At 37.1% G+C, this 13,195-nt stretch overlaps 1 protein-coding gene across 1 annotated transcript in view; it reads right to left on the bottom strand.

Moving 5' to 3' along the window:
* Positions 1-13,195, bottom strand: part of MAGI3 (membrane associated guanylate kinase, WW and PDZ domain containing 3) — a 417,822-nt gene that overhangs the window by 50,344 nt on the left and 354,283 nt on the right. The window contains exons 9-14 of the mRNA XM_007949070.1: positions 11,604-11,792; positions 7,989-8,594; positions 6,705-6,736; positions 4,032-4,188; positions 1,736-1,827; positions 361-553 (exon numbers count right to left, since the gene is read on the bottom strand). Coding sequence (XP_007947261.1) covers positions 361-553; positions 1,736-1,827; positions 4,032-4,188; positions 6,705-6,736; positions 7,989-8,594; positions 11,604-11,792 — 1,269 coding nt within the window. The remainder of the gene's footprint in view (positions 1-360; positions 554-1,735; positions 1,828-4,031; positions 4,189-6,704; positions 6,737-7,988; positions 8,595-11,603; positions 11,793-13,195) is intronic.

The raw sequence follows: 13,195 nt of genomic DNA on the forward strand, positions 1-13,195 counted from the left end.
AGGATTGCCCAACCTTCCTTCCGAGGAGTGGTTGGTGGGTTTGAACCGCCAGCCTTCTGGTTAGCAGTCAAGTGCCTTAGCCACTATGCTACCAGAGCTCCCTGAAAAAAACTACTACAAGTTAATTGCAATTTGGGGAAAAAAAAAACAAAAGACAAAAAACAAAACCAATCAATTTGTCCTTTAATTTGGTGCAATTATTAACAACAACCAAAACACACCGTAGTCAATGAGTGTGCGTTTATATGGTCTCTTTTGGCTCATAATCTCAAAAAAATGCCACCAACATCCAATTATTAAGGAAAAGTGACTCCTCAGATGCATGGTTAGAATGAATTATCTAAAATGCCTCAATCATACCACCATAGAAGATCTTTCTTCTGACAGTTAGTAACACGTGGCCATTTCGAGCAGCAGTCGTCATTAGGTCCAAGACTTGTTTGTGTGACTTCCCTTTAACAGGAATTCCATCAATACACATCAGTTCATCAGCAGCACGGAGACGACCATCTTTCTCAGCTGCACCCAGAGGAATGATGGCCCCAATATATATCTAATAAGATAACACAGTGTAGGTTGGTCTACAAAGTCCATTAAGATCAACTAAGAGTTAAGGACTCTGACTCTGAGCACTGTGCACACCAGCAGATCACTGCAGTTCCACTATGAAAACAGTCATATTTTACAAAGACGGGATCTTAGAAAGGGACCATTCTCCCTAACAGCACCTTGAATAACCAGTATGCTATGTCATCCCTTGTGGACTCTCAAAGCTGAGTACAAAGAAGACAGAAAATGCAGAGTTGTTCAGAAATTTAAAAAGTCCCACCATCACCACCACCAAACAAAAATATTAAACTCAAAAAATGTAATTTTTTAAAGTTGACACCAAGAGTGAAAAAAGTCTGTTCAATGCCATCAGGAAAGACTGCCTACACACTGTTCATAGCAACTGGGATAATTCTTATGATACTTCCATCACATATGGCCAGCAGTACAAGCTCAGTATACATAACAGAGAAACCATTCTTGTTCCTACATTGTCAAGCAGTATATATTTTAAAGGACAGAGTGGCCTGAAGTTCCCTTGTACCTATGGTAAAGAGATCTAGTAATTCTGATCACCACCAATTAGAACGGTATGATTAGAAAACTCAGAATGTTTGGGTAACTTTTAGGGCTGCTAAAGCTTGACATTTAAGAGAAAAAAAAAAAAAGGTTTCTCCCCAAGTTGTTTGAGATAAATTGTTAAAATGTCTAAGTGAACACTGTGAATATCAGCACAATAAGAAACAATAAAAATTAGATAAACCACTAAGCATAATCAAAATATCTTATGGTTGCCCTATACCGGGCAATGTGCCTTAAGCTTTATTTGTCTTGGATGATTGTTGTAAATATAGTTAATATGACTAATTACACCTCACCTATACTACACAAATTAAATGTGCTATTCAGAAATAGAAAGAGGACTGTCATTTTAAAAAAAGAATACTGACATTCACTGCATTTCCAAGCTAACACAGTCATTTTTTTCTTACAGTTTTTAATCTCAGCTATACCAAGTTAACTGAGGACTATGATACTAATAGAAATAGTTTTTCCTAATATTGAAGAAATTGTTAGAGACAAAGATAATCTTCACAAAACAAAACAAAATAACCACCATATCCCACCAAACAGCCACTCAAAAACTTTAAAAGGAATAACCAAATTCCAAAGTATTTAAACTCACAGATTGGTCAGGTCCATCTCCTCCTAGAACCCTGAAGCCAAATCCTGATTCCTGTTTTCGAAGAAAAACATCCAAATCTTTGGTGTTTGGTGCTAAATAAAATCAGAAAATAAAAAGTAGACACTTAAGTTTACTTGAAGTAGATTAAAACAAGACAAAAGTTCAATATTCAGTAGGATATTATAGATTAGTTCAATAAACTATAATCTCAGAACCTTTGCTATGTGAAAGTTTATAGCAGAGAAAACCACCACCAAAAAAAAAAAAAAAAATCAACCACTGATCCTTGTTTTGAGCTCTAAACAAAACTTTCTATTACGATTGCTTAGGAATGTTTCTACTTCCATGCACTCAGTACCATGCCGCCATTAACTTCTAATGCTTTCAAGTCAACATAAGCTTCAGAATTATTTAGTTTGTTTGAGATTTGATAGACACAAATGATCTAAGCTAACATTTGAGCAAGACACTAGAAATCCTAAGGAAAAGAGAGGATATGAAGTACTTTTTTTTCATACTCCTAAACTAATACCTTGGCCTCAGGAAAACATCCCCTATGCAATGCTTACTTGGCCTAATTTTACAAGGTGATGTTATTTTTTAAAGGGAAACAAATAATACCTAATACCTATTATTAGCCCCTTTTTGTAGCCAAGAAACTGAGGGCATAATTAAGTAACTTGCCCAATGGCACACAGTAAGTTAGTGGTGGAGCTGAGATTTACACACAGCAAGCTCTTAACCTACACGATCTTGCTCTTAAAAGGCAGGTTGCATTCCTGAGAATATTAAGTCAGAAAATCTACCTCATAACAAAAATTTCATCTCTGGAAAAATATTAATGTTATTTACAAGTAAAAGATATTTCACTAGAAATAGAAAAAAATATTGTAAACTACACAAAAGGTAAATTCCTGATAATGTTCTTTAGAGGCAATTTCTTTTGATAAATGCTTCTAATTAGAGTTATACAACTTTAGAGATGAAAGGCCCCAGGAGTCCAAGTCACTTATTTTAAGGATGAGGCTCAAAGGGACTGCACAGTTCATACTAGGATGTGTCAGGCTATGCCTGGGATGTCTGAAGAAAGAGATTCTCCACAGGTTATACTAATTTAAATCACTACTTTGTTATGGCTATATTCAGTTTTTGTTTTTCTAATTATGGTCTGGGAACATCAAGATAAAAGATCTGCGATTGATTAAATGAGCATGAAGTCAAGTATTTCCATCTGTATACATCTTTTCCAAGGTAGATTTAGATCTATTTCTTAAAAACAAACAAATACATAAAACTTATTTAAATCTGTGGAGATTTATCACTAGTAAATAAATTGCAATGAAAATGAACTTCTGCCTTACATGCTCTCTTCTCATCATCTCCTTGCCTCCAGTGGTGCGCCTCTATGATTTATCCTCCACAGGCCTAAAGCACAAGTCCAGTAATATTTTCCCTATAGGTAAAACCATGCAGTGGCTCACCATCATTTATCTGACTGACTCCAGCTTCCTCAGACTGCCATAATCACCCCTTCACAATCTGTTCCTGCTTTCTTCTCTGGCTTCCTTGCCAATCATACCCAGCCAAGCTGAACTGCTTGTAGAACCCAGGCCAAGCAACACGCAGATGCTATTGCTTCTCTCTTTCCCTGCTGGATTCCTCAAGAATACCTCTTTAACTTCTGGTGTGAAGCTTTACCTGACACTTCCTAGTACCCACATTTCCTTCTTTGGATCCCAATTTATCCAGTTTATCCTTCTCTCAAAGAAAATCCCCAAAAACCCACAGCTATCAAGTCGATTCTGACTCATCGCGACCCCCATTGGGCTTCCGAGGTGGTAAACCTTTAAGGAAGTAGATTGTCCAGTTTTCCTTCCATGGAGTGGCTGGTGGGTTTGAACAGCCAGCCTTCTGGTTAGTAGTCAAATGCCTTAGGCACTGTGCCACCAGAGTTAAATGAATTACATTTATTTGTATACTTATTTGATTACTTATTGGTCTTTTCTATGTAGATTTAATAAATCTTTTTGGGTACAGGCCTATATATCCTATCCTTTTATGAATATTCCAATTACCTAATATGGTATCTGGTAGATAGTTGGAACTTAATACCTGTATTTTAAAAAATTAAATGAATGAATGTTGAATGTAAATAGAAGCAGCCCAGAGTTATATTGAAATGGGAATGAAGCAATCACTTTTCAATATGTTTTGAAAGATGGGAAGGTCCCAGTTTAAAAAGTAATCCAAATTTATCTTGTTACATGCTCTCCTGAAATATTCCACAACTACTTACGTTTATCTTCATATAAAGTCTTAGATTTCAGGTAGACCTCAGAAGGATCCAATTTCGGGGATCCTGACCTGATAATGCTGGGTGGAAAAGGCATAGGCTGGGGAATGGGCTCATTTATAGCCTCCAAACTTCCTGAATTTTCCTTTTTATCTGTTTTCTGAAATGGAAAAGGGCCTTACTTAGTATTTAAAAAAAATCAGATATGTCATTAGTTCATAAAACTGTTGTCTGAACCAGATCTATCAACTGATTACAGTTGTATAGGGGGCACGGTCAGAGCCAAGTGCAGTCTTATAAGAATCCACGTTCATAGCTGTGTGTCGTTGGTTAAAACATATTTGACTTAAACTAGAAAAAATTTTATAATGATGTTGACTGAAGGTGTCCTAATTAGACCTGTATTTATACAATCTTACCCTTTCCTCCACCACCAAGACACAAACTGACTTTGACAAGTTAAGGAGGGATTTAAAACAAGGTAGCACCACTTCTATGTAAAGTGAAACTTTAAGAGGAGAGAATACCTTCAGAAAATTCTTGGTAAGTCCCTACCTCCCCACTCATTGAATTTAATTTCCAATGAAGATGTATAAAGGACTATTTTTTCTAAGAAAATATAAAGTGCTAACTCTAATTTAAGTTGTAAGATGACACCATAAAAACCCTGCTTGGCCAATTCAAATATATTAAGAGAAAAGGGACCACGCCAAGCAATCAGATAAGGAAAAACAGAGTAGCATAGTTTGTTATTTTTCCTATCCAGATAGAACTTTCCCTAAATAACAACCAAATAAAATGACTTATTTAATAAAATTCTAAAAATGAAATCCAATAACTAACTCTAAGAAAATAAAATATGGTAACATGGCCTCTCCTTTTTTCCTATCAAAGTATTTTTTGAGAATAGCTTGTTATCCTGAACTAGGAGAGGGAGATTATAGATGTTTGTGATAAAATAATTAAAGCTGGCTAAGAATGCAGAAGCAGCGGCTTGTCAGGGGACAGTGAAGGGTCAGTCACTACAAGACAGTGGACCAGGGTGGTTCCTTCCCTGCTCCAGACCAATGCAGTTAGGTGGCAATAAAGGTAAGAACAGCCTCCTCCCCATTCTGCCATATGTCCTAGTATCCTGCCAAAAAGAGTCAGTGGTCATCAGAGACTCCCATCAATTATAAAGGATCAGGCTCACCAAGGCTACACTGGCATCTACAATGTAATACATACAGAGGAGTTAAAAAATGATTGTTAGGGAATTAGAAAAATGTAGAAAATATAGTGCAATTGTAGCTGATGGGGCAAAATAATTTTTATTCATATACTGGACATATGTGGTACAAAGTTTTGTAAAAGGGAAGAAGCCAAATGTTGGGTTCTTTCCCTTTGATCTGTAAAGCTGCACTTTTGTAGAGTATACCCACTTGGTGGGCTAAAAAGAATTAATTCATTTAATATCTAATGGCCTTTTCCTTTAATAACCTATGGTTTATGGGTATGGGAGACCACTTTTGAATTAAGAGATAAAAGACTCCAAAGCAAGGCAACTAGCACTAAATTAGAATTTCACATACAACTATCTTTAAAGTCTACCTCCATATAAGTGTGGATATTTAAACAGCCACACATGTGAGCCTAGTAGTTTCTTTCACAACAGCTTTATCTGGCACTCCCCTCTTTTAGTTCTAATTGTTATCGCTGTGTGTCGTTGAGTAGATTCTGGCTTATAGTGACCCTATAGGACAGAGCAGAACTGCCCCATAGAATTTCCTGGGCTGTAATCTTTACAAGAACCGATTGCCAGATTCTCCCACCAAGGAGCTGCTGGGTTCAAACCACCCACTTTTTGGTTCACAGCTGACATTTAACCACTGCACTGTTAGGGCTCCTAACATTCAGAAGAATGCCAAAGAAGGTACTGTCTCAGGTTTGATAGCTTACTACCCTAATAACAAGTAAAGTGAATACCAACCAAAACCAGCCAAATTCACTGTTGTATAGCGACCCCTCCTTGGGTTTCTGAGGTGGTATCACTATGGAAGTAGATTGCCCAATCTTCCTTCCAAGGAGTGGCTGGTGGATTTGAACCACCAGCCTTCTGGTTAGCAGTCAAATGCCTTAGGCACTATGCCACAGTGCTCCCAAAATGAATACAGAAGGTCACAATTACTCTAGAAAGTCTTATTGAGTTCTAAAGGTAAGCAGGCTAATTGAACGGGAGTTGTTACAGTTCCCATGAAATTGTGTGAAGCTATCCCATCTTCTCTCTGGGCAGCAGCAAAAAGATATAATAGTTCACTTCATCATTGGCCCTCACGTTACAAGGGATTTCTGGAGGGGCACTCCTCTAACTATTGCCTTTGCAACTCTGAAGCACAAGAAAGTAAAAGGACCCCTTAGTAGGCTCTACATTTTACTACTTAGGGGATAGGATTATTGCTAGTATGGACCTCTAGCATTTCTCTGGTAGAAATACTTAACTAGGGGAGCACACCTCCTAACTAGGGATTTTTCTAACACACACTCTCTTAGTGCTTCTGATAAAAGAGCCCAGAGTAGCAAGCCTCCTGACTTCTCCCGGTGGATAATCACCACTGTGATGATTGCTCTAACACAGGGGAATACGACATCTCTCTTGGTGTACTGGGAAGAAGCATTTGGGGACAACTGCATACTCACCATTTTGGTAGTTTTAGTTGGTGAAGGAGGACCTTTAAAAAAATGAGTCAAGTTTTAGAAACAGAAAATATTCCTAGATCACATATACCACTTATGTTTATGATAAAACTAGCTTTAGCTTTTAATAGACTAGTAAATTCTATGTCCAACACTTCCTATTGCTAGGCCTTATACATATATTACCTCCTTTAATTTTTATGAAAATCCTAAGGCATGAATGTTATCACCATTTTATAGATAAAGTAAGCTAAGGCTCAAATAGATTAACTTTACTTCCTTGCACCAGAGAATCAATACGTGGCAAGAGAGGAAACTGCTGTTAAGGCTGCCTGACACCAAACCCTGGCCTCTTTGTTATATTTGCCAGAGCCCTAGATAACTCCATAGCACACACAAAGTGATTTTCACCATATTTTGAGCACATTCTACCACATCACCCAGAGAAGAACTAAAATGGTTCAAAGTAATGAGAAGGAAAAACTCCCCAATGAATTGAGTCCCTCATTTGCCTGAAAAATGAAAAATAAAAGCCAAAGAAGTAAAAGAGTGAAGGGCTAACTTGTATTTTTCTGAACACCACTCACTTGTAGGTATGAATTTAAAAAGTCTATTAAAATGAAATTTTGTGATTAGTCCTTGGAACTAGATTTATAATACCTGGGAGCAGTTCAAGTCAGCTGATGAGCTTGGAAAATAAGAATTATATTTCTCTTACATGAGCACTGTGGGCTTAATTAACATTTATGAGTAGATACTAGAGTTTAAGATAAAAGCTTTATAAGCACAAGCTATCATGATTGCGTCTGTGGAACAGATGAACACATCATCCAACATTTCACTTATCCATAGAGATCCATGCTCCTTGAAAACACCATGGATGGAGTACAGGGGTCCTGATGAATAGCACTGCAATTTGAGAGTCAATTCTATTATTGTCATCAACAGAAAATTAAGAGGATATATTTCATTTGAAATAGCACATGTTGTGAATCCCCCTGATCATCAAAATTATATATCAGATTTTTAAGAGAATACAGAGGGGAAAACATCCACAATGAATACAAATGAAAGCACTAATAACTAAAAAGTAAAACAAAACAAAAAAACACTGCAGAAAAAGACACTGCTTAAAGACACTGCTTATGGACGTGATCAAACAAAACTCTAAGGAAAATGCACACTAATTACCAGTTAAGTCTGTTGGGAAAAGAGACATTCTGACCTGTAAGTAGGATAATTAACAGATATAAATGCATGAACACTCTTGCTTGTATTTTTACTCACCTCCTCTTAAGATAAGCAAAGGTACATCTGCACCCACTGGAAACTGCTTTAGCACTTCTACCACTTGAAGATGTGTTAAGTTCTGTACATTTTGATGGTAAATCTCCTTAATTATATCCCCTTTCTGAAGGCCTTGACACCACTGGCTATCCAATATCATTTTCACCTTCTGACCAGTTGGGCTGTCAGCAATTGCAAACCCAAAGCCCTTAGGGCCCTTAATCAGAGGGATAGTCACTAGTTCAGGCTGAGAGCTGCCTGATGATGCCATGGATGTTCTCTGCTCACTTGGATCTGACTGTCCATTGAGACGATCACTGGTCAGGGTGTGTACTGATTTTCCATTCTGGTCCAGAACCATTGCTCCAGGCTTAAAATCCTGAGTATTTAAGCAAGTCTCTCCCTTAGTTAATGACTGTCCATTGATGACAGGGGTAGCAGCAACAATGTCCACAACGGGATCTTCATTGTCATCAGGAAGTGGATAACCACGACATAAAGTGAGGTTTACATACTGATTGACAGGTACTAACTGAAACATCTGGACAACATCTGCATGGGTGTGACCAAGGACACAGTTGCCATTGATGTCGACAATAACATCACCTGGTAAAACATAATCACATTACAAAAAACTTTAAATCCTTGAGTAAGTTACTTCCAAATTTAATTCTTTGGGGAGGCAAAAGTAATTTTAACATACAAATTTAAATTCTAGAACCCTGTATCCGTGGATTAACTGCTGAAAAAAAAAAAAGATTTCCATAGCACATTCTTTTGTGAGTCCTTTCTAACAGGCATACAAAAATGTCTAAAATCTCTGTTATTTTAGCAGCAAAGAGTTATGACCTCAAGCTCAAGCAAATTATTAAAAGAAAACTCAACTTGTAAATTCACATTATCACTGTTAGAGTATCCTGAGTCACACCTAAGCAGTCATACAAAGTCAGGCAGTGGTCAATATTTAATGTGTAGAAGAGAAGTAAATGACTCCAGTGGTTATTTGTACAATCTATCTTTAAATACTACTTTATTTCCTGATTTTAAGAAGTCACTGATAAAAATGTACTTAAAACGTCATCCTTTTTTGAGAAATGTAAAGCTGAGGACTATTTTGTAGAAATTATGAATGTACTGTAAATCAGATTCCATAAGGAGAAACAAGCAACAAAAAAAACTAACACAAGAAAAAGGTATTTAAGACAATTAAAAGTCAACTAAATTGATTCTTATAAAGGTTAGTTTTGTTTTCCTGATTTTATGTTGTTATAACCACTTTAAAGAATCATGACCACTTGCCATTCATTCAGCTGGGTAGTTTTTGAATGGCTTTTTGAAATTTGTTCTTTGTTGTCTCATCCATTTCCAGTTTTTATTTGAATATGATTACTTAAAAGGTTATTTTTAAATAAAATCACTTTCATTTGTTCTGATTATATTTAGCCTTTAAAAAATCAACACAAGTAATGTTAAAAACAGATGTCAGTCTGTGGAAACTTATTTCATGATCTTAAAAGATACAGAAGTTAGACTAATTAGAAATAAAGGTTCGATTTTCCTCCTCTGGAAAAATCTCCCAGAACTTTTATGAAATTTTGTATTGGTATGCAAATTAGGTTGTAACAGTTTTAGACAAATCTGAATCAATATTATAAAATCCTAAAGGGATACAGAACAGTTAAGAAATAAGTTTCACAGACAAAATATTTAAAAAGATAAAGATGAGAAACTAAAAAACTTTACTATTAATTTTAATCTCTAGGGTTTGTTAATTATATACAGTAATAAAGGAGAGGTAAAAATAACTTTGTTTTAAAATTAGTATTTTCAATTATTTTAAGTTTTCTTGTTCTAAGTTTCTGTCACCTTGATGGGCACACATGACAGATTCTCATATCCTAACTGAAAATCACTTACTATCTGTCATCAAAAAGTACTAGGACAACTGAATCATCCAAATTGGGGAAATCTAGGGAGTGCTGGTGGCATACTGCCTAAGGCATTTGACTGCTAACTAGAAGGCACACCCACCAGCCACTCCTCAGAAGGAAGGCTGGGCAACCTACCTCCGCAGTGATACCACCTCAGAAACCCAAGGAGGGGTCACTATGAGTCAGATCCAACTCCACGGCAGTGAGTTTGGTTTTTAAAAATCTAGTGAATATTATGAGAAGTAACTCAATGGAATACTAAAAACTTTCTGGAATAAAAAGTGACTACAAACCTCCCTTATAATCAGTAACTAGTCTTGAACCTCCTCCAACCTCCCAGGACACAAACACTGTCAGCCATATTAAAATATCTAACAATTACCAAGTAAAGACTTTGGCAAAAGTACATAAAGGACAACTTAAGTTTATATACTTCTGTAAAAACAGTAATAGGTGTTTCTGTAATTCTTAACATAGCAGTTCAATTTTATTAATAGCCAGCAAGATGGAAAAACAAAACAAAAAACCTACTGCTGGTCAAATTGATTCTTACTCATAGTGATCCTATGGGAGCTCTGGTGGCATACATAGTGCCTAAGGCATCTGACTGCTAACCAGAAGGCTGGCAATTCAAACCCACCAGCCACTCCTCAGAAGGAAGACTGGGCAATCTACTTCAGTAGAGATACCGCCTCAGAAACCCAATGAGGACTCACCATGAGTCAAATTGATTCAATGGCAGTGAGTTTGTTTTTTTGTGTTTAGTGACCCTATAGCACATAGTAGAATTAGAACTGCCCCATAAGGTTCCCAAGGCTATAAATCTTTATGGAAGTAGACTGCCACATCTTTTTCCTGCTGAGCAGCTGGTGGGTTCAAAGTGCATACTTTTTTGTTAGCATCTGAGTGCTTTAGCCACTGTGCCACCAGGGCTCTTATAGAATTTGTAACTTCAGTTCAGTTTTACTAATCGGCAGCAAGACTAAGGAAGCAAAAACACTTAGGGGTGGGTGGCTGCAAGTTCTGGGAGATCCTGGCTGGATCACAACTGATGGACCTCATTGTCCTCACCTGTTGCGCTTCCAGAAACTCAATAAAACGGTCTGACCTCAAAAATAAATAAATAAATAAATAAACAACACCTGGGAGAAACTGCTGAATACAGCAATTTGTTTGATATTACACTAAATATCCGAATGGGTTATTTTTCAATGAAAATTATAGGTAAATGTTAGATTGCTCCAAAAGTACCACATAATCAAAGATCAAACCACCAAATAGTTTTCTGAGATGTTAATAAATCCTTACCTTAGTATAGTCAAGGAGTTATTTCAAAATTATATAAACTATTAAACACATTGCCATCGAGTCAGATCCGACTCATAGCAACCCCTCCTTAGGTTTCCGAGATGATATCTCTACAGAAGTAGATTGCCCAACCTTCCTTCTGAGGAATGGCTGGTGAGTTTGAACTGCCTTCCTTCTGGTTAGCAGTCAGTTGCCTTAGGCACTACACCACCAGAGCTCCCATAAACTATTATAGGATAAATTATTTTAATACAGGAGTACCCCTCTCCAATATGATAAATGTAAATAAATACACAAAATGTCATCATTACAATTTTCGTTATAGAGTCATCATTCATCAAGTAATTATGAAAAACATAGTTCTAAAAAAAATTACCTGGTGCAATTTTCCCATCCTGAGCTGCAGGACCATCTTTAAGCACATTTTTCACTTGCAGGAACTCATCAGGCCTATCTCCACCTATGATGGTAAAACCAAATCCCATTGTGCTTTTTTTCAGTGATGCACGAATCAGGACACCTTTAAGCTGGGATGGATCTCGAGTAAAGTGTGATTTTTCCACATCTGTGTCAAAATGAAAAATGAGATTGAGAACAAAAGCTATTACAATGAAAACAGTGCTCAAAGCCAATCTTCAAGATACTCTATATAACTTAAATCTAACAAAACATAAAGGAAACAAAATTAAAAAGAATCTAATGTTGTTGAACTAAAACTAAGTCATTGGGGGAAAAAAAAGCTTAGCTAATGAATCCTCTTGCTTTGATAGGACCTGTGTTATCTGAAGAATGATGCACCTGGATTGGAGGAAGACTCATTAACAACCTGCCATATGTAGATGACACAACCTTGCTTGCTGAAAGTGAAGAGGACTTGATGCACCTACTGATGAAGATCAAAGATCCGTAAATATGTGTAGTGCCTAAGGCACTTGACTGCTAACCAGAAGGCTGGTGGTTCAAACACACCAGCCACTCCTCAGAACGAAGATGGGGCTATCTACTTCCGTAGTGATACTGCCTCAGAAACCCAAGGAGAGGTCGCTATGAGTCAGGTCTGACTCTATGGCACATAACAACAACAAAAACCTCAACAGAAAGAAAAAAATCCTCACAATTAGGCCAATAAGCAACATCATAGTAAACGGAGAAATGACTGAAGTTGTCAAGGATTTCATTTTACTTGGATCCACAATCAATGGCCATGAAAGGAGTAAGTCAAAAAAAGCAACCAACATAGTACATTGGGTATATTGGTGTAAAAGACCTCTTTAATGTATTAAAAAGCAAAGATGTCACTTTGAGGATGAAGGTGCACCTGACTCAAGCCATAATATTTTCAATCATGTCCTATGCATGCAAAAGCTGGACAATGAATAAGGAAGACTGAAGAAGAACTGATGCCTTTGTGTGTGGTACTGGCAAAGAAAAATGAATATCCCATAGATTATAAGAAGCATGAATAATTCTGTCTTGGAAGAATAGCCAGAATGTGCCTTAGAAGCTTAGGATGGCTCACTGATGTTTATGCAAATGAAATCAATACCATAATTCAAAGGCATCAGTTCTCTTTTGGTCTTCCTTACCCATTACCCAGCTATCACATGCATATGAGGGAAATTAAAATCCCATGTCTTGGGTCAGGTGCACCTTAGTTACCAAAACTGCATCTTTGCTTCTCAACACTTTAAAGAGATTTTTTTGCAACAAATTTGCTCAATGCAATACATCACTTGATTTCTTGACTACTGCTTTCATGGGTGTTGACTGTGGATCCAAATTAAATGTATTGTTGTTGTTGTTGTTGTTAAGTGCCGTCGAGTCATTTCCGACTCATAGTGACCCCATGCACAGCAGAACGAAACACTGCCCTATCCCGCGCCAGCCCCACAATCCCTGCTATACTTGAGCCCATCATCGCAGCCACCGTATCAATCCATCTCGTTGAAGGCCTCCCCCTCTTTCGTC

The sequence above is a fragment of the Orycteropus afer genome, unplaced genomic scaffold (assembly GCF_000298275.1).
Source record: "Orycteropus afer afer isolate SDZICR_OR568_19922 unplaced genomic scaffold, OryAfe1.0 scaffold00010, whole genome shotgun sequence".
NCBI classification, from domain to species: domain Eukaryota; kingdom Metazoa; phylum Chordata; class Mammalia; order Tubulidentata; family Orycteropodidae; genus Orycteropus; species Orycteropus afer.